Genomic DNA, 22,719 nt, shown 5'->3' with positions numbered 1-22,719 from the left:
TTAATTGTCAACATTGGTTGAGTCCCTACTCTGTGATTGCTACATAGTAAACACTCAACAATATTTGTTGAGCAAATTAATTAATAGCTGAATGTCAGGATTACAAGTCATTTTCATAGTGTTTTTGGTCCTTAACATTTTTTTCTGATAATTACACACTATTTTAAAATTATTTTTAGGGGAGCCTGGGTGGCTTAGTTGGTTAAGCATCTGCTTTTAGCTCAGGTCATAATCCCAGGGTCTTAGGATCGAGTTCCTTGCTCAGTGAGGAGTTTGCTTCTCCCTCTCCCTCTGCCACTTTCACTGCTTGTGTGCTCGTGCGCTCTCTCTCTCTGTTTCTCTATCAAATAAATACATAAAATCCTAAAAATAAACAAGTAAAATTATTTTTAATAATTTTAACTTTTTCCAATAAGTTTGGAATTTCAAAGGTAAAATTTCAATTTTCAAAATTTCAAAGGTAAAATTTCAAAAATTTCAAAAATTTCAAAAATTTCAAAGGTAAAAAAGGGAATTCAGTGAAAGTTGTTTTCTCTGATGCCTTTTTTTTTCCTTTGGGACAACCAATATTACTAATTTCTTATACAGCCTTTCTTTATTTTTAAGATTTTATTTATTTAAGGGAGAGAGAGAAGAAACAAGTAGAGTAGGAGCAGTGAGGGAAGGGGGAGAAGGAGAAGCAGACTCCCACCGAGCAGGGAGCCCGAAGTGGGGCTTGATCCCAGGACCCAAACACTTGACTGACTGAGCAACCCAGGTGCCCCTATAGCCTTTCTTTAAAAAGTAGAACAGGAACACCTGGGAAGCTCAGTCGATTAAATGTCTGACTCCAGATTTCAGCTCAGGTCATGGTCTCAGTGTTGTCAGATCTAGTCCTGTGTCAGACTCTGAGCTGGGCATGGAGCTTGCTTAAGATTTTCTCTCTCCCTCTTCCTTTGCCCCTCCCCCCGCTACGAAAAGTAGAACAAAATGAGTGCTATTTTTAAAAATCTATGTGAGGCAAAACTGGGATGCCTGGTTGGCTTAGTCGGTTAAGCCACTGCCTTCAGTTCAGATCATGATCCCAGAGTCCTGGGGTCAAGTCTCGCATCGGGCTCCTTGCTCAGCAGGGAGCCTGTTTCTCTCTCTGCCTCTGCCTGCCACTTTGCCTGCTTGTGTGCACGCATAATCTCTCTCTCTCTCTCTCACAAATAAAATAAATAAATCTTTAAAAAAAATCTATGTGAAGCAAAATTTGCAGCACATTAATCATTAGTACAGTATATATTTTATCCAGTGCCTTCCATTTATCTTCAGTACCCTCGGGGGAGAAAAATCTATAATTATCCTGTTGGTACTTACACCAGCTCATCGGCCCTTTGGCTTTTATTTTGAAGTGAGCTCTTATCTCTAGACTCTGGCAAGTACTCATGAAGTTTGTTCACCAGGAAATAGAAAAGGTCACTGGTCTGTGAAAGCAAGTAGGAAAGAAGATGGTCATTAGGTATCAGTTGGTAAAACTCTATCTTTACATAATAAAAATATGAAGATATTATTTATTCTCTGGAACCAAGTGAATTATAATACCTCTCATTAATAATAGCATAACCCAAAGTGAAAACACTTTTTACTTAAACCAGGAGACCACTGTCCTGGTGAACAGAGCCCGAGCTAAAGCCTAGGGGGTGAGGCTAAGATGCGGGGCTCAACCCCAGGACCCTCGGGGCTCAACCCCAGGACCCTGGCATCGTGACCTGATCAGAAGGCAGATGCTTAACAACTGAGCCACGCAGGCGCCCCTGGAAAAACACTTTTTAAACATGTTTGCTAACCTGCAAGTGAAGGCACAGCACTGATATAGCCTAATGAAGACAGTGAAGAATAATACTAATAATTCTGTTAATACAGTGGAAATGTCAATTGTCATCTCTGACAGAATAAACACTGACTTAAGAGTGCGCGAACCAGTTTTTTTGTGCTTCTGTGCAGTCTCATGAGATAAATCCGAGCATGAAATAAGCACTGGCCCATGAAATCAGGCAGGTTGGTACTAATGAGAAAGATAATGTAATTGCTTCTCTTTTCCTTTTCTCTCTTACTCATTTTTCCCCCAGGACTTTTGTCTACTAGTGACAAATTAGACTCTATTTAAAAAGGTATTACGTGTGGGGCGCCTGGGTGGCTCAGTGGGTTAAGCCGCTGCCTTCGGCTCAGGTCATGATCCCAGGTCCTGGGTTCAAGCCCCACATCGGGCTTTCTGCTCAACAGGGAGCCTGCTTCCTCCTCTCTCTCTGCCTACTTGTGATTTCTCTCTGTCAAATAAATAAATAAAATCTTAAAAAAAAAAAAAAAAAAGGTATTACGTGTACCTTTATTTAGGTGCTAAGGCATGGCAAGAGGCTGAGGATGGCAGGGGGAGAGAGGGACAGGAGGAGAAGGAGCAGGGTGTATGCCGGACCCTCTGAGAACAGCTGCCGTTTACCAGGGCCCTGGTAATTGAGCACAGTGTGGTGGCTTTGTACACTAACTCTGAGGTCACACCCCAGCTCTGCCACTGGTTAGCTGTATGATACCTGGCAAATGACTTACACGCTCTCTGACTCAGTTTATGTCTAAAATAGAGTTAATGTCACCTGGTGGGGGTTGCAGTAAGATAATATCTGTAAAGCCTGAACGGTGCTCAGCACATCATAAGTGCTTAATAAATTTATCAGTTACTATTGTGATCTCCCACCTGCTCACTAGTTCAGGAAGTTTTATTTTATTTACAAAGTTTTGTTGTTGTTATTTTTTAAGATTTTATTTATTTATTTGACAGACAGAGATCACAAGTAGGCAGAGAGGCAGGCAGAGGGCGGGGGGGGAAGCAGGCTCCCCACTGAGCAGAGAGCCCAACGTGGGGCTCCATCCCAGGACCCTGGGATCATGACCTGAGCCGAAGGCAGAGGCTTTAACTCACTGAGCCACGCAGCCGCCCCTTATTTACAAAGTTTTATTTGTAAAGTATCTTCTACCACCCTGCAACAACATGGAGAAATCTCAAAACTGTTAGGCCAAAGGAAGCTAGCACAAAAGAGTACAGAGTGTACATTTCTGGGTAAGTGGAATCCGAGGACAGGCAAAACTGATCTGTAGTGACAGAATGCACAATGATTGCCCGGGGCCATGGATGGGAGAAAACTGCCTGCCAAAGGGTATGAGGTTGCCTTATGGGGCTATAGAAGGGGCCTTATGGGTTGATAGAAGTGTTCTAAATCTTAATTGGGGTGGTGGTTATATGGGTTTATACATTTGTCAAAACTCTTTAAACCAAACTCTTAAAATGAGTGCCTTTTATTATATGTAAATTATATCCCAATAGTTTCTCCAAAGAAGAGTTACATATGGCCAGTAAGCACATGAAAAAATATTCAACGTCACGAATCATTAGGGAAATGCAAATCAAAACTACAAATAATCAGAAAATAACAAATGTTGACAAGGCTGTGAGAAAACTAGAACCTGTGTGCATTGTTAATGGGAATGTACAGTGGTACAGATGCTGCGGAAAACAGTATGGTGGTTCCTCAAAAATTAAGAAATAGAATTACCAGAGGATTTAGCAATCCCACTTTTAGGTATAGTCCCAAAAGAACTGAAGGCAAGGTCTCAGAGAGATTGACACACCTATATTCACAGTGGTAACGTTCACAATAGCTTAAATGTGGAAGCAACCCAAGTATCCATCAACGGAGTATGGAAAAGAAAATGTGGTCTTTACATACAATGGAATATTATTCAGCCTTAAAAAGGAAGCGAGCTCCAACACTGATGAACCTGCGAGACATGCTGAGTGAAATAGGCCAGTGATAAAGAGACAAATACTCAGTGATTCCACTTACGTGAGATATTTAGAGAAGCTAAACTCATAGATTCAGAAAGAAGAATGGTGTTGCCAGGGGCTGGGAGAAGGGATGAATGGGGAGTTATTGTTTAATGAGTATAGTTTCAGTTTTGCAAGATGAAAAGAGTTCTGGAGATGGCTGCACAATGAGACAGTGTACCTACTTAATACCACTGGACCGTATGCTTAAAAATGGTTAAAATGGTAAATTTTCTGTTATGTGTATTTTACCATAATAAAAAAAATTGTTGAATTAAGAAAGAACCTCATGAATTAAGAAAGAAAAATAAAGGGTTAGGAAGGAACAGGAATGGAGAACTCTTTCTTTCACTCATTCATTCATTGAACACATAACTACTGATTGCCAGCCATGTAGCAGGTGCTGTGCTAGATAATGAGATACTACCTTGAGCAAAGCAGACATGGTATCTGTAGTCCTAAAGCATAGGTTCAGTCAGTCTACCACAAAATGTTCTCATAATTTAAAATTTACTTGTGAAAAAAAAGAGAGAGAGAAAGAGAGATTACCTGAAAGAAAATTATACCCCATACAGATGATTTCAAATGGGGGAAATTGTGTGTGTGTGTGTGTGTGTGTGCATTTATAATACATAATATATTTATATACAATTATATATATTGTAAGATTTTATTTATATGAAATTATTCTATGTATAATTTTCCATCATCTTGCTCAGGAACCAAAAATTAGAGGTGCCTCTAATCTCCCCACCCCAGTGAAGGTCCCTAAGGAAGCTTCACACAACCTCATGTTCTCCAGGGAGCCCAGCACAAAGTGGGAAAACCACTGCTTAAGTATAAAGCCCTGATAACTGTTTAAAGAAAAAAGCTCCTGGGGTGCCTGGGTGGCTCAGTCAGTTTAAGTGTCTGACTCTTGATCTCAGCTTAGGTCTTGATCTCAGGGTGTGAGTTCAAGCCCCACCCCAAGTGTGGAGCCCACTTAATAAAAAAAAAAGAAAAGAAAAAAGCTCTGAAAGAAGATAAAAATGTTGACTTTTGTGAATTATATATGTTAACTCTGTGTAAACGAATATGAGACTAGATTGTGGTTATGGGTTAGAGAGAGAAAACATAAGGCTACCAGGTCTTGGTGGCATGGTGGTGGGCAGGGGGCCCACACCGTGTGTAGAAAGACCAAAAATAGGAGACTGCCCATATGCCTTTTATTTCCCTCTCTATTCATTTTGGCCTCTAATTTTTTTTTAATCCTTTTTTTTTTTTTTTTAAGTAGGCTCCATGTCCCATGTGGGTCTTGAACTCACGAGCCTAAGATCAAGAGTCATATGCTCTACCAGCTAGGCCAGTCGGGGGCCCCTTGGCCTCTTGTTTTTGATAGCTGAATTAGAAGATCAATTTTAGTCCATCTAAGGACATTACCTTAAAGAACAGCTGCATTGTTTTCTTTTTTTTTCTTAAGATTTTATTTATTTATTTGAAAGAGAGAGAGAGTGAGAGAGAACATGAAAGGGGAGAAGCAGACACCGTGTGGATCCAGGAGCCCGATGCGGGACTCGATCCCTGGATCTTGACCTGAGCCGAAGGCACTGGCCTAACCAACTGAGCCACCCAGGCGTCCTGCAGTGTTTTCAATTAAGCAATAGAACGTGAATGTTCTATTCCTAAACTTCTTTTTCTTTTTTAACTTTTTTACTTAGAGAAATTAACTTTAAAAGACATCTTTCTTTAAATATTTTTAATTCAATTAATTAACATATAATGTATTATTGGTTTCAGAGTTAGAGGTCAGTGATTGATCAGTCTTATGCAATGCTCAGTGCTCATGACGTCATGTGCCCTCCTCAATGTCCATTACCCAGTTACCCCATCTCCCCACCAGCAGCCCTGAGTTTGTTTTCTTTTCCTAGATTTCTGATCAGGTTAATTTTTCACAAGAGAATAGACTTTCAGTTCAGTATGAATTGATTATGGGCCCTGGTATAAAAATAGTATTGTGTGAGGCCTTAGGGAGAGTACAAAGATGAGTAAGACACATGCTTGCCCTGAAGAAGCTTATAGCATATAATGGTAAATAAGAATAATATGCCAATAACTATAGTGAAAAGGAGAATATCTGCGCTAATCTTGAGGGTAGGAACTGTTTCATGCTCACTTTCCTAATGCCTATTCCCATTACCTGGCACAGAATAGGCATGCAGTAAATATTTGTTGAATTGGACAGCATTGTCCAATAGGTAGCCAGTGGCCACGTGGCACTATTTAAATTTAAATTGACTAAACGGAATAAAATTAAAATTTCACTTCCTTAGTCATTGGCCACATTCAGTGTGGTTAGTGGCTACTTTACTAGAACAGCACAGATTGAAGAACATCGCAGAAAGTTCTGCCGTAACAGATCAGGAAGAGGAAGTTTCCAAAGCTCCCCGGGGAGGATGACAGGAAAGGCGGAAGAACAGCGTTTGAGAGATCACAGAGAGGCAGGCAGAGGGAGGGGAAAGCAGACTCCCTGCTGAGCAGAGAGCCTGATGTGGGGCTTGATTCAGGGCTCCATCCCAGGACCTTGAGATCATGACCTGAGCTGAAGGCAGAGGCTTAACCCATTGAGCCACCCAGGCACCCCTGAATGGGTAGGATTTTAACAGGAGACGATGGAAGAAGGATTAGCCTAGAGATGGTGAACAGCAGGGGAAAACAAGGAAGGGCTGGAAAGGACAGGGTATTTGAGTCATCCCTGTGGATGGAGCTTTTAGAGGAAAAAAGTGAAAACGATGCAGTGTGGGGTTGAGTGGGTTAGGCCTAGCTTTATTCTCTTTATCTACATCTTTCTTTTGCTGCACAGTTGAGACCCCCTGCATCAGGCCCATTTTAAAATGAGAGACCCTTAAATGGCCTTCAGACCAACACTCTGGTGTTCAACATCAACACCTCTCTTCCTCGTCTAACCTGTAGGACGTACATCAGTTCTCCTACCTAGCCATCTGCTTTAAACCCAGTCCCCTGATGGTGTCAAGTTTATCTAAATGGACATCTCTAGGCCCTTGCTCTGTCCCTTGCCAATCCTCTCTCGGCTGCTAGGTTTACTCTTGACAACCACCTTTATATCCTTGTCACCTCCCTAACCCCATATTCCATGAAGCCCCTATTGCTAAACTCTAAACAATCAGGTCTTCCTGGTGCCAAATGTTTGCGCAGACATTTGGGTATAATCCACCCACATGCTGGAATGGCCTGATGTTTCATTTTGCACACTGTGTAGACATCACTCTAACCCCTTGAGCACTGTGCCTTCCCTGGGAGTATCTACAGCTGGATTAGTTTGCCCAGGGCCTGCCCTGTGCAGATAGATGTTGGTCCCTTCCTGAAAATACACCTTGCTAAAATAAAGGCCATACCTGTCCAAACGGAATCAGTGACAGTGGTCATTAGTGGGGAGCCTTAAATGCCAAAGCCAAGGTGTTTGTACTCAGTAGGGAGAGGCTTTTGAGCCAGCAGGATCACACAGTCAGTGATGGATTAAAATGATGCCGTGTGTGACGGACTAGAGAGGAATATTTGGGTGGGATATACCAATTTCCTTAGGCTTTCCATGTGGACTCCCATTTCCATGTTCATAATCATTTTGGGTGTCATTTCAATGCCTGTCTATCAATTCTCCACAGTCCTCTGAAGTTTTGGAGTCAGAACCTGAATGTTCTATTCCTAACAGGCTGTATCCAGTAAAAGTCTAAAAAGATTTAGACTTGGTAGCACAACATTATCGTTACCTGTTTCAGTGTTATGGGACATTCGACATACTATTCTATACAGCTAATATGCCCTCTGATTAGGGTGATCAACCATCCCAGTGTATTTGGGACAGTCCTAGGTTTTGTACTGAAAGTCCCATATCCTGCGAACTTCTGCAGTCCTAGGCCAATTGGGACAGTTGGTCACCCAGATCGGGGCAAACCCACATGGTTCGTCATCCTACATGTGAAGCACTTAGAATCTAAGAAATGGCCAGGACTGTCTTGTATGTTGGGGAAGCTGTGCACTTTGCAGCTGCTCAGTAATGAGACCACTGGCCAGAATTAGGATACAACACAGAGCCATCAACATGAGCTTGACCCAAGGCAGGGCTCACCCCCTCCCTTAGGCCTCATTAGCAACACAGCAGTACTCACTGGAGCTTCTGAATTCCTTCACCTGAAACTGAATATGAAATGGAGTAAGTCTTTACAGAGTAAGTCTGTAACTTTCTGCAGTGCTAGGTTGCTTTGACTCCCCAAGAACCACCATTTTAAAAATAACAGCCCTACACTCAAAAGTCACTTTTTTTCATTTTTACTTTTGTTGTAGGGATACCTGAAGGTAAGACTTCTTGAAATCTACTCTTCCATCTCACAGTCCATACTCATGCATCTTGCATGCCAGAAGCTTCCTCTCTAATTATCTGTCTTTGACTTGACAACCCAACCCATCTCAGGTACTGTCTTTTGCTACCATTGTCTTCTTACCCCATTTCCCTGCAACACACATACACAGTGCTGATTAAATCACAATATTTCAAGTACTGAGTCATGACAGCATCAATATTCTTAAAATACAGCTTCCATCAGGGCACTGGGTGGCCTAGTCAGTTAAGAGTCTGACTCTTGGTTTCGACTTGGGGCTCTGTACTCAGCGGGGAGTCTGCTGGAGGATCGTCTCTCTCCCTCTATGCTCTTCCCTCCCACTACATGCTCTCTCTGCCCCCCCAAAACAAAATAAAATACAGCCCTGAATACAAGACATTTATTTGTATTTTACTTTATGCTTGATTATACTGCATCAGATAAACAGGTAGAACAAGTTTCAAAGATTAAAAATAAAACACCTACTTTCCAGAAAAGCCGTTTCAGAATGAAGTTTTTCTGGGCTGCTACTTTAAGTTCTGTAATCAAGTAAAGTATCTTCCTTAAAGTATTGTCTTTAAGAAAAAGTTCAGATTTCAGTTGACTGAAGTGCTTTATTTTCTCCTCAGATCTACAGAAACACAAGAAAAATATTTCCATGTGAAAAATGATCAGAAACAGCAGTTGAGGAATATCAGCGATTATTGACAGGTTTGTAAAACTTTGTTACTAATGGAATTTTAATTAGTTTTGTGCTTCTGTCTTTATCACTCTTTAGTAATGAACCTTGCTTTCCCCAGATTGAAATATTTATTACTCCCACCGGACATACTTTTCCCCATACCCCTTTACTCAAGCGATATCCAGTCCATCAGGAATACTCTCAGTGTCCCTCGGAAACTGTCGTCCCTCTTTCATCACCTAGCCCAGAGTTTGTTCACATACCATTTCCCATACTGCATGAACCATGTGTAATATTATTTGCTTCATATTTTTTCTTTAAATCAACTCACTTTGTGTGTGGGTGTAGAGAAGTTTATTTATGTAAGATTTTCTTTATTTGAGAGAGAGAACAAGCATATGCACTCATACATGGGAGCAGAGGGAGGGGCAGAGAGAGGGAGAGAATCTCACACAGACTCTGCACAGAGCACAGATCCCCACCAGGGGCCTGATTTCACGACCCTGAGGTCATGACTGGAGCTGAAACCAAGAGTCGGACACCTAACTGACTGAGCCACCCAGGCAACCCAAGAAGTTTATTTATATAAAGAAAACTTTATATCACGGCCTTACAGGGAGAACCAGTATCAATTGCATTAATAGCAGGTAACTGTGAAAGTAGCATGAAAGCATCACAAGTTCTAAGTTGATGCATGCATTCCAAGCCTGAGGCTCTCTCTCTCTGATAGAAAGGCCGATGAGCATGAGTTAGAGAGCTGCCATTTCTGGCACCAAGCCGAGGGTTTCTCCCTAATGAGATTGGACTACTTGGAAAAGGAATCACCTTTCCACGATGGAATTCAAAGTTATTTCCTGCCATGTCTGAGTATCAAATGCATTCATCTCTTGTCACTGACCGGTGTGTGTTCCACAGTTCAGGAAAAGCTGACTTTGCTGAAAAGAGGAACACCTTCCCCTTACAGCTTTCCCTAATTCCACCGTGAATGGGGAACCTCTCCAATAGCACTTTTTCCACACTTCTTATATATCACACTAATTCTGTTTTGCCCCATTGTTGTAATTTGTGTACCTGTCCTGGGCACTTATCATGGACTTGTTCATGTCCCACTAAGGGGGTTAGAGCTGGGAATTACTGTTGCATTTATAAGATGTTAGACAGGTTAAGTAACATGTCCAAGTTCATACTGGCTGGCTCAGTCATGACCTTGACTTCAAGGTCATGAGTTCAAGCCCCACGTTGGGCATGGAGCTTACTTCAAGAAAAAAAAAGGGTGTGAAGTAATGCTAGGAGAGGCATTTCATGTTCTGTGGAGGTGATGGAAACTTCTAGAATTTCTGACTTGAATTAAAAATATTTTTACCACCTACTCCATAAATCTTGATACCAACCATTTATCCCAATTCTACTATATGGAATCTTAGCTCTTGCCCACTACCTCCCCTGTGTTTAAAAAAAAAAAAATCTAGGATGTTCTCTATCCAATCAATGAGCCTCCTTTTTTTTTTTTTTTTTTAAGATTTTATTTATTTGTCAGAGACAGAGAGAACACAAGCAGGCGGAGTGGCAGGCAAAAGAAAAAGCAAACTCCCCACTGAGCAAGGAGCCTAGCGCTGGACTGGATCCCAGAATCCTGAGATCATGATCTGAGCCAAAGTTAGATGTTTAACTTACTGAGCCACTCAGGCATCCCAATGAGCCTCTCTTATTAACAAAAACATTAAGACTTCCCCCAAAACAGCCTCTTTTCTAGTGGAGAACATGGAAGAGAAATAATCATCAAGAATTCAGTGACAGAAGTCACAGAGGCAAGGGGTGCCTGGGTGGCTCAGTTGGTTTTATCGTCTGCCTTCGGCTCAGGTCATGATCCCAGGGTCCTGGGATGGAGACCTCACATCAGGCTCCCTGCTCATATAGGAGCCTGCTTCTCCCTCTCTCTCTGCCTTCCCCCCAGCTTGTGTGCTCTCTCTCTCATTCTGCTCTCTCAAATAAATAAATAAGACATTTTTTTAAAAAGTCACAGAGGCAGAAGAACACGATTATAAACATGGGGATTAGATCTGTCTCTACTCAGCTGAGTAATTACCAAAGGCAAATTACCCAGTCTCTCTGTGCGTCAGTTTCCTCATCTGTAAAATGGGGAGTCCCACTGTTTTGATACTTTAGTCTGTACTTAGTTAGCACATAGTAAGTATTTAATAAATGGTTTCTAAATAAAATAGGAATGAGCTTTGAGATCCTGCTTCCCTATACATCCACTTCTAATTACAATCACATTTCATTAAAAAAATAACTATAAAATTCCTCTATTCTCTGAGAACTGCAAAAATAGCAGGAATGTAGTTTTCACAAACTGATGAGCTTAGAAAAGCACAAGCTTGGAAAGAATACCAGCTGAATTACTTTCAAATTGACTTTCCTATTTTTCCCATTCATCAGCAATTTGCTGTGATCCATATAGAAACAATTTTTATCTTGTGGCACCTATGATAACAGACTGTAATACCAAACTTTTCTTTCAAAAAAAACAAAACAAGGGTGCCTGGGTGGCTCAGTCAGTTAAGCATCTGACTTTGGTTAGGTCAAGGTCTCAGGATCCAGGGATGGAGCCTGCAGTGGGCTCCGTATTAATCAAGGAGTCTGATTGTCCCTCTGCCCCTCCTCCCCAAGTAAATAAATAAAATCTTTATAAATAAATAAATAAATAAATGGAATTTCATAAGAAAAAGCACACCTCCTTATACTAAAAATCAATTCATATATGAATTGAGGGCTCATATACATCATAAATACAAGTTAGATTCAGCAGTCTGTATTTCTACAGAGTCACAGTTTTTTTTTTATCTTTCAGAGAACATTTGTCTTTACATAGATGATAAACTTTATTTGACTAATTTAAATAATAAAAAGTCTAGTGCCCGAAGACTCCCTTATTTAATTTCAGAACAGGGGGAGATTTTTCATCAATTTTAACATATATTTTATATTTTCATCAGCTAGAAAACATAAATTCACCCAAATAGTGTGGCAAGAAGGATTCTTCATCTAATGATAAGCTGTTTTTCCTGTATTTTTTTCCATTTTTGTGGATATTTTATATAAATAATACATCTGTATAATGCTTTACAGATGGAAAGGGTTTATCATAGATTATCTCAAAAGCACTGTGTGTATGTTCACAGGGGTCTCTATAAATCTATGTGAGGTTACAGAACTCATATTTGTAACAGTTCTAGTTTGCAAACCCAAAGAGTATATATTTACTCCCCTTAAACTTAAGGTACCTTGCAGGCAGAGAACTCTCTTGTATATCTTATACATATTACCACATTCCTCACAGTGCATTTTAAATTACTGCATTTTAATATGTTGCCTTTAGGAATTAACTTTGCAAGAAATTGCTTTCCCTGAGTCAAGCTAGTGGTAGAACTCTCCTCACCTTCAATGACAAATTTCAAGTCACGCATATACAAAGTTAACGCCTATTTTATTATCCAGTTAGTTTTAAAATCACTTTAAATTAAAACTGATACTTTTTTAAAGTAAACATATGAAAACATATAGGAATTCTTTTTTTAAAACATGTAGAGGGATGCCTGGGTAGCTCAGTTGGTTAAGCATCTGCCTTTGGCTCAGGTCATGATCTCAGAGTCCTGGATTGGAGTCCTGCATCAGGCTCCTTGCTCAGTGGGGAACCTGCTTCTCCCTCCACTTGCCTCTCCCCATCCTTGTGCTCTCTCTGACAAATAAATAAAATCTTTTAAAAAAATGTAGAAATTCTAAGCCATCCATATTACCATCTTTAAAAAAAAGGAAATCACAAACATTGTTATTTAACCCCTACAAACCTCAGAACACATCACAAGACAAACATTTCTTACAAGATCATCATTATCACATCCAACAAAATTATCAGTAATTTTTTGCTATTGGCTAATACCCAGTCCATACTCAAACGTCCTCTATTGCCTTAGAAATGTCTTTTTACTTTTGGTTTGTTAAAATCAAGATATAAATAAGATACTTGTTATATTTGTTTATTATGTTTCTTAATTAAGCCTTTTAAAAACTTTTCTTATGGAAATTTTTAAACATATACAAAAATGGAGAAAACTGAAAAGAAACACTATGTATCTGTCTCCTAGATCCAATAATCTTCAACATTTTTCCAGTCTTGTTTTATCTATTCCCTTACTTACACACACACATATGCACACACACACGTATTTTAAAATAAAAATAAAATATACATAATATAAAATTTACCACTGTAACCATTTTCAGGTGTACAATTCAGTGGTATTAAGTGCATTCACAGTGTTTTGCAACCATCACTACTATACTCTCCATTTCCAGAACTTTCTCATCTTCCCAAACAGAAACTCTATATTGATTAACTATAGGTCCCCATTTCCCTCTCCCTTCAGCCCTAGTAACCTCTATTTTATTTTTTGTTTCTATGGATTTGCCTATTCTCAATGCCTCAAATAAGTGGAATCATACAATAATTGTCCTTTTGGTCTGGCTTCTTTCACTTAGCATAATTTCTTCAAGGTTTGTCCATGTTGTCACACGTGTCAAAACGTCATTCCTCTTCAAGGCTAACAGGCCCACACTTTTAAGTCAGATTCAGGTTTAATTGTTTTAACAATTTATTCATTCATTCTATAAAGGCAGCCTACTATGTGCCAGTGACCAATGTACAGTCCCGGCCCTTAAGGAGCATCATGTATAATAGGGCAGCACACAATCAAAAAAGCAATCTTATGAGAGACTGTTAAATGCTATAAGATCGTAAGCACAGGATATTATGGAGGAGCCTCTCTCTCTCTCTCTTTTTTTTTTTTTTAATTTTTAATAGATTTTATTTACTTAGAGAGTAGGGAACAGGGAGAGCAGCAGGCAGAGGGAGAGGGAGAAGCAGACTTCCCACTGAGCAGGGAGCCCTACACAGGGCTCAGTCCCAGGACCCTGAGACCATGACCTGAGCCAAAGGCAGATGCTTAACCAACTGGGCCACCCAGCTGTCCCACAGCAGCCCCTCCTAATGCAGCTTTGAGAAATTATTATTATTATTTTTTTTTTTTTGCGAAATGATTTTTAAAGAAAGGGATAAGAAGCTAAGACTTGATGGGTTGAAGTCATTCATGAAGGAGAAGAAGAATAGAGAGTAGGATTCCAGAATAGAGGAAAAAACAAAAAACCAGGAAGCTTTCTGAGACCTGGATCAGTTTCTGAGACTGGATCAGGAGCTCAGGGCAGGAGTTAAGGGGACACAATAGTTGAAAATGAAAAAATGAAGAGACATCAGGAAGATCTCTATAAGCTGTTGTAGAGTTTAGACCTTCTCCTAAGGGCAATGGAGAGCCATTCAAAGGCTTTAAGGCAGGGGATTACATCTTCAGATTTGTGCTTCCAAAAGATTTCTTTGGTTACAGAGAATGGTTTAGAGAGAGGGTCAAGAGTGAAGGCAGAGGCCAGCCAGGAAAATACTGTAGGAGCTCAGAACAAAGTTAATTGGGCTGAGCATGTGACAGTGGAAAGAAGTAGATATTACCCAGATACAGTAGAGAAGAACAGTGAGTCCTGTGACAATTGACTGGCTGCAGGTGTCAGGGGGGCGGTGAAGCAGGGAGAGAGAAGGTAAAAATGACATTCAGGACACTGGCTTAGGTGATACAGGGATAAGGACAGCAGGCCCTGTGTTAGGAGACGCAAGAGGAAGGTCAAGTCCCAGAAGGAAAATGCCAAGTTCCATTTTGAATAGGTTCTTGGAAGACCTATAGAGGTGATGTCCAGTGGGTAATTATGTTTGCAGACCTAAATTCCGGGCAGACATTGAAGTAGAGGTATGAATGTGATGGGCAGCAACAACATGGAGTTAGGAGAGGCAAAGAGAGAACAGTCCCCCATGCAGCTTTGGCATATCATCACTCTTACCTATATGGCTTTTGAGTTCCAATAGCAGGACTGAGCTCACTAACATATAAGGGATCTTGTAAAAGAGTAGCTTTCTAAAAGAGAAAAAAATATGGGAATAGTTAGACTTTTTTTTATTGAAAATCAATTTCTCCTGCTTTTAGTCAGTATCATATATCTGTTCCTTAATTCCTGTTATAATACATGATTTGTTTATGTAAATAAATGCCACAGGGCATTGTTTTTCCTTATAGTTTTTAAAAAGTTTTAAACATGACATTTGCTCATTATAAAATAATCTATCAAAATCAAATAGTCCAAAAATGCATAAACTAAAAGGTAAAATTTCCCTGTCTCTCCCTACCCCTCCCATCCCACTAATCAAAGTACTTTACTACCTGAAACCATAGAATACCATACATTATACTGAGATTAAAAATAACAGTAACAAAAAAAAATAACAGTAACAACAGAGTACCTTACTATATTATTTTCAGCTTGGCTTATATCCTTTTAGGCATATAAAAACATATTAATTATAACATATACCTAGAATGTATACATATTAGATGATATATTTTATAATATACACTTAATACTAGTTAATTTATATCACATATATTAATCTGGAACTTTTTTTCCCACTTACTGTTTGGTTTTTTTTTCCATATCTGTGTATATAGGTTTACTTATCTCTTTTTAATGATTACCTAGTATTCCATGGTATAGATTATAGAATAGTTTTGTTAACTACTCCCCTATCAATAGGGTTATTTTTCCCTTAAATCTTTTTTTTTAATATTTTATTTATTTATTTGACAGAGATCACAAGTAGGCAGAGAGACAGGCAGAGAGAGAGGGGGAAGCAGGCTCCCCGCTGAGCAGAGAGCCCGATGTGGGGCTCGATCCCAGAACCCTGAGATCATGACCTGAGCTGAAGGTAGAGGCTTAACCCACTGAGCCACCCAGGTGCCCCTTTCCCTTAAATCTTTAGTGTTGCCACTTTCCATTCATTCTGGGTCCCCCTAAAAGTGGGTCAGTAGTGTTCAGCAAGTTCTCTAAATAATCTTTTATTTTATGTTGAGGCCTAACAGATGGGTCAGAATTTCTGAAATGGTGCTGATTTATAACTCCAAACAAACTTACCCCTATCTTATTCTTAATATCAGAGCAGGATGGTGGGTCGATGGGCAGGGGGGAAGTAAGTGCTTTTTCTCACTACTTTTGTTTTTTACAATCTGTTTTTTTGTTTTGTTTTGTTTTGTTTTGTTTTGTTTTAAGTCGGCTCCACACCCAACATGGAGCCCAGCCCAGGGCTTGACCTCACAACCCTGAGATCAAGACCCAAGCTGAGATCAAGAGTTGGATGCTTAACCAACCGAGCCACATAGGCACCCCATTTTTGTTTTTTAAAGTAAGCTCTACACCCAGCATGAGTCTCAAATGACTCAAGATCAAGAGTTGCATGCTCTACTAACTGAACCAGCCAGGTGCCCCTGTTCCCCCTCCTTTTATCATTGCTTTCAGTTAAAAAAAATTCCATCTTATTTTTCCTCTCTAAATGTTTGTGTTTATGGGGGTGCCTGGGTGGCTCAGTCAGTTAAGCAACCAACTCTTGCTCTCAGCTCTGGTCTGGATCTCAGGGTTGTGAGGTCAAGCCCCACATTAGCCTACTTTTAAAAAAAATGTTTACATTTACTTTAAATCTAGAATCTTAATTTGGGGGTACTCCTTAGCTATTTAGCTTTCTAGCACCTGTCTTCACAACATATGAAGGGCAAATAATTGCTCTATATTGTTTTTGTAGAATTTGAGATGCTAAAGAACTCCGATGTAATTATTGTTGGTGAAAGTTACAGATAAAATGGGTTACCGAAGGAGACTCAGCTCTTTGGAAACCCTTAAAATCAGAATGAGTGCTAATTTCTCACTGGATGGTTTAGGTTTACCTATAAGAGAGTTAAAATGCCCATTCATTTTTCCCTGGTAGCATTCCCCTACCTCAACGTGAATGATCATTCTGGATCTCAAAACACAAGAGATCAGTTAGCCAAGATAATTCTGACCGATTTAGGGGATGATATATTTTTTTAATTTCCTAAAACTTATGAAGGCATCACCAAGAATAACCAAAGTCATCAACATGATGAAAGAATTAAACAGTGTCACAAAAAAGTCACAACTTTTTAAATGTTTATATTGAATTAATACCTTATTCTTACTAGAATAAATGCTAACTTGATTTATCACTTATGTGTGAAATATTTGCTTACCCATTTTCCATCTTTCAAGGGATAGAACATTATTATTTTTGAAAGGGGGAAATGGCAGAGGGAAAGGGAGAGAGAGAATCTTAAGCAGACACCACGCCCGGTGCAGAGCCAGAGGCGGAGCGTGATCTCATGACCCTGAGATCATGACCTGAGCCAAAATCAAGAGTCGGATGCTTAACCAACTCTGAGCCACCAGGGCGGCCCAGAACATTGTTTTTTAATGATAGTATCTACAATTCAAAGATAACCCCCTTCCACCCACACTTATTTCAGTGGAAAAAATCAGACTACTTAAGTTCAAATCTCAGCTCCATGCAAGTTGTGCAAACTTGCATATATTATTAAATTTCTCAGTGCCTTAATTTCCTCATCTACAAAACGAGAATAACAGTCCTACTCCCAGGGTTGTTGTGCAGATTAAATGAGTTAATGTACAGAAAGCATCAAAGCAGATCCTACCTGTTAATACATGTCAGTTATTGTTACTGATTTTATTATCAAGAGGGCTAGGAGTTTGCCTATCTGACTTGCCCCAGCCATGCCTCTGCAGCAGAGTTAAAAAGTAGTTGAGCCCTGAGTGTTGTATGTAAGGGATGAATCACTGAATTCTACTCCAGAAACCAATACTGTATGTTAAATACCTAAAGTTTGAATTTTAAAAAAATTTTTTTAATAAATGAAAATAAATGTTAATCTTTTGATTCACTATCATTACACTAATAAACCTTAACCATCTTATTAAAAAATAATAATAGTAATAATAAAATAAATAAAAAGTAAAAAGTAGTACTAAGACAAGGAGTTAGTCAAGTCAGGGAAACATAAACAGTCATTTTGAAATATTTAGATAGATTACGTTTTGGTTTTCCTATTAGAACATATGTGGCCTCCTTTCAATAGGCCAGGGTTTACCCTCTATCTGTGATTTGTTTACATTCTTAATTTGGAAAGTACTGTTTAAAAATTTAGGAGCCCCTGGCTGGCTCAGTTGGTGGAACATGTGGCTCTTGATCTTGGGGTTGTAAATTCAAGCCCCACGTTGGGTGTAGAGATTACTTAAAAATAAAATCTTTAGGGGCGCCTGGGTGGCTCAGTCAGCTGAGCATCTGCCTTCAGCTCAGGTCATGATCCCAGGGTCCTGGGATCGAGTTCCGCACTGGGCTCCAGTTCCGCACTGGGCTCCCTGCTCAACGGAGAGCCTGCTTCTGCTCTGCCTACTTGTAGTCTCTCTGTCAAATAAATAAGTAAAATCTTAAAAAATAATAATAATAACAGGGGCACCTTGGTGGCTCAGTCATTAAGCGTCTGCCTTAGGCTCAGGTCGTGGTCCAGGGTCCTGGGATTGATCCCCGCATCAGGCTCCCTGCTCAGCCGGAAGCCTGTTTCTCCCTCTCCTGCACCCCCTGCTTGTGTTCTTTCTCTCAGTGTCTGTCTCTCTGTCAAATAATTAAATAAATATATATATGTATATATATATAATAAAAAATAAATAAAATCTTTAAAAATAAAAATTTAAGGAGGAATTTTGAACATTTGACATTTAAACATGAACCATTCTGAACTGTGCTATGAGACAAAACTTGAGTTGCCCTGAAATCTTTCAGTTTTTAGTCATTCATAAAACCTCCTGCTTCCCTAGCTGCTTCTGAAGGAAAAGAGCCTTTCGTATTTCCTTAATATTATTATGTTGGCAGATCAATAATAAAAATTATGTATCTTTGAAGATAATTGAAAAGGATCATGTTATTCAGGTGTAATAAATTACTTATTTTTAAACTGATCCTGTTATATAAGAAAAAGGTCCCTTAATGAGAGTTCTGACTCTCATTAAACCCACTCTATAATCTTGAGTAAGTCACCTAAAATATTCAGTTTTCTCATTTATAAAATAAGGTACTTAGACTAGATAATCTCTATAAAATTACCTGCTCCTGTAACAGTGACTCCCATTAACCTACTTTTTCAATAGTGCAGCTAAGAAATACAGAGACAGGGTGCCTGGGTGGCTCGGTGGGTTAAGCCTCTGCCTTCGGCTCAGGTCATGATCTCAGGGTCCTGGGATCAAGCCCCACATCGGGCTCTCTGCTTAGCAGGGGGCCTCTTTCCCTTCCTCTCTCTCTGCCTACTTGTGATCTCTCTCTGACAAATAAATGAATAAAATTAAAAAAAATACAGAGACACATTGATAATGTTGAACTTTTTGTGGGCTCTACGCTCTCTGAAAGCAGAAATGGCTGAGAAATCACCCCAGCCAACTGAAAAAGACCACCCTGCTCACAAATATTTCAAGACCTTCTCCAGGATTCCCAGGAGACCCTTATCAACCCATCTCTGTAAAACCCCTGGTCCATCTCCCTTTTTTTTAAGGCACTCCTCATTAATGAGCATTTTCCTTCTTGCGCTAGCCTGAATACAGTCAAATCCTTAATTGTCCAGTGTGTTTATCTTTCATATTATTAAATTCCAAGGGTAAATTTCCAAAATGGACATTTTGGGAAGCAGGAAAGGCGTGTTTGCTTAAAAAATACTCGAGCCAGGGGCGCCTGGCAGGCACAATTGATTAAGTGGCCACTCTTGGGTTTTGGGTGAGGTCATGGGGGATCTTGCTGAGGACAGGCTCCCAGCTGAATTCTCTTCTTCCTTCTGCCCCCCACCCCACCATCCCCCTTGCTTACACTCTCTCTAAAATAAATAAATTAATCTTTAAAAACAAACAAACAAAAAACACTACTCCAGTCAAAGTTAACTTATGAGCACACTTACTATAATATAATTGTTCCATGAACTTTTTAAGTGCAGAAATATTGATGAGGTTGTGGAAATAATGTACAAATGAAGTTCTGATGCCTTTTTCTCTAGGTTTGGGTTGTTCTGTAAAGGGGAGGCCAGGGAGGAATTTCCTAAGTGAAACTCATTTCCGTTCCCATTGCACTTGAAAGGGATTTCACTTAGAGAACCTTTGTGATCTGGAAGTCCCTTGGGTTCTTTTGTGTTGGTTGTGCAAGATGGCCTGCTGACAGCCTTTCCAGAAGCTGATGTGGACTGACAGCTCCTCCTGGAGGGGGTCGGTAAGGGTCGAAGGGCACTTTGGCTATGAGAAGACAGATTCTTGAGGTCTGAAGGACAGAATGTAGAGTCCTTGGATGGTGTTCTACTCTCTTGGTGGTACCTGTCAGGTAGAATTTAGTATTAAACATAATATTCACAATTTAACAGTAAGGAACAAAGAGAATCCAGTGGCCCAATTGCAGCAATTTAAGACTCTGAAGGTAAATTAATGTTTTCAAATAAAAAGAAGACTTATTAAGAGAAGGGAGTGATTTAATCTCAGTTGCTTACCTACTGACCTGGTTGGAGGTATAGTACAATTCTTCATTATACTTTCCTGCTTTCAGAAATAAAACTGTACCCAATGTCATTTAAAGCACTTTCTATATCTAAAGGATTGTGCCTATCCTTCACAGAACCCCAGGATTTCCAATGAAAGCACTTTTTTTTTTGAAAGCACTTTTTATTCTGCTTTTGAAACCTGACTCTTCTTTCATTGTGCATTTCAAATGGATCCTGTAAAGAAAAAACTACTCATATGGAGTTAGGAATTGAGATTTTTTTTTAAATGGTGTTTTCTTGAATTCGTGTCTTGCTAATAGTCCTCTGATTTTCCAGTGTCATTCCAAAAGCATCAGCACATTTTTCAGAATCAGTCCTGTGTTCTACCCTCATTTTCCTTGCTCTCCACCTTGCCATGACCATTTCTCTAAGTCTGCTACGTGAGGAAGCAAGTGGGAGAGGCTAAGAAGTTGTAGGGTCATGATGACATCCAAGGTCCAATCCTGGCTCTGCCACTCAGTGGTTTTGTGACTGTGGTTGACCTCAGCTTGCTTCAATCTCCTAATTTTAAAACAGGAACCAATAATAGCACCAATCTCAAAAAGCTTCTGTGAAGATTAAATAAGAAAATATATGCAATGTGTTTGTAACACTGGAAGCACTCTGGAGGTGTACTATCCTATATTGCCTTGTATTACTGGTTTATCATTTTAGAGTAAAATATGTTGTCCTCTTAGAAGATTGGAACCTTCTTGAAAGTGGAAAGCCACTTTGTTTTTCTTAGTCCTTAAATTAATTTTAAGCATGTATAAAATCCATTCATTCTCTATACAGTTTTATGAACTGTGTTGAGTTCCAGCCCTCAGCTCCCCCTGCCCCCAGTATTGCAGGTGCATGTGCATGGACACACGCACACACGCGTGTACACACACACCTATAAAGTAGCCACCTCAGTTTGTTTGTCCAAATTCCATCCCCTTAAACAGCCCCCCCTTGCCAAACCCTCAGGCTTAAGGATATGCACACTGGCTTTGTGGTCCCAGCATGCGATCTGTTTAAGAGCATGAGCAATAGCTTCCTTCCTGCATCCTTCTTGCCCTGGGATCAGCACATGGCATGGCCAGATTTTAAACACACAACTGAACAAATTCCCATTTAACCCACCACCCCCGAATGCTGCTCAGTAATTTTCTTACCTTACCCTGTTTTTCCGTAGGATTCTAGTATTATGCAACAGTATTATGTAACAGTATTATCCAAGTGTCTAAGAATAGAAGATGCTCACAGTAAGGATTTTCAGGTAAATGAATATCTCCAGCTCAGACATGGATGATACGTACTCCAGTTCTCTTTTTAAAGAGGTAATTTCTCTTTATTCCTTCAGATAATATATTCTAAAATTTTCTCTATGGAAATTGAAGAGCGTTAAATAACCAGTATGTAGGTTGTGCTACAAAATGTTATAAAATTATGTTAAAATGTTCATTTCAGGCACAATCTATGTTTCATATAAAAGCCCAGCAAAAAATAGTTTCAGGAGGTTACAGAAAATCTCACTTAAAGTGACTGTTACTTATTCGGTTATGTGAAAGATCTATTATTTTGGAGGGATAAAAAGGATTTCTAAAAAGGATTACCTTTTTGGCAGCGTAAATGAAACTACCATGGAAATTATAGCTTCACCAGTTAAGCAAGCCAACTCATACAACTAAACTGTATTCTTCATTTGAAATTCAGTAATGCCCATCTTTACTAGTCTGATTAAAGAGTAGTTTGTTACTAAGCATGAATTCTAGAGCCTTGAATTTGCACACATGTCAGCTTCATATTTATAGAGCTAAGTTGCTAAATGTCAAGAGTTCTCCTAGTGAGCTGACTGTGTATCTCCAGGGAGAGCCCAGCCACATTAAAGGAAGAGATGAGAGTAGGAAAGAGAACTCCAAAATCAAAAGTATGCACAAATGACTTTTTCCCCCTTTTCCCTCTGCATCAAATACAGATAAACTCCTTGAGACTGAAAATGTTGGGTCACAGTCCAAAAAGCAACAGGAAAAATGGAACCACTTCACAAAAACCTGTTAGTCTCAAGTTCAGCTAAGAATAGGAAGTACACACATGCTAGCATATTGATACTCTATGAAGAAATAAAGAAAAATGGTAAATTAGAAAAGATGGGTATTTGATTTAAGAAATTCTTGAAAAGGATAAGAAAGAAGTTAAAAGAATATGAAATGGAGAGTTTAGTTTTCACAGCTAGAAACCTATCACATTGAAATAGATGGTCAGATTAATATGCTAAAA

At 39.5% G+C, this 22,719-nt stretch overlaps 1 protein-coding gene across 2 annotated transcripts in view; it reads right to left on the bottom strand.

The window, feature by feature from the left end:
* LOC111159743 (chromosome unknown C12orf56 homolog) overlaps window positions 1–22,719 on the bottom strand; it is a 94,236-nt gene that overhangs the window by 19,156 nt on the left and 52,361 nt on the right. The window contains exons 4-7 of one of the 2 annotated variants that reach the window (XM_022522324.1): window positions 19,852–20,257; window positions 14,837–14,910; window positions 8,701–8,845; window positions 1,342–1,448 (exon numbers count right to left, since the gene is read on the bottom strand). In XM_022522324.1, coding sequence (XP_022378032.1) covers window positions 1,342–1,448; window positions 8,701–8,845; window positions 14,837–14,910; window positions 19,852–20,257 — 732 coding nt within the window. The remainder of the gene's footprint in view (window positions 1–1,341; window positions 1,449–8,700; window positions 8,846–14,836; window positions 14,911–19,851; window positions 20,258–22,719) is intronic. The other variant, XM_022522325.1, reaches the window with a different exon arrangement.

This window comes from Enhydra lutris, unplaced genomic scaffold (assembly GCF_002288905.1).
Source record: "Enhydra lutris kenyoni isolate GAN:26980312 unplaced genomic scaffold, ASM228890v2 scaffoldscaffold69, whole genome shotgun sequence".
In the NCBI taxonomy this organism is placed as follows: Eukaryota; Metazoa; Chordata; class Mammalia; order Carnivora; family Mustelidae; genus Enhydra; species Enhydra lutris.
The sequence above is the reverse complement of the archived record's forward strand: the minus strand, read 5'-3'. Positions and strand labels throughout refer to the sequence as shown.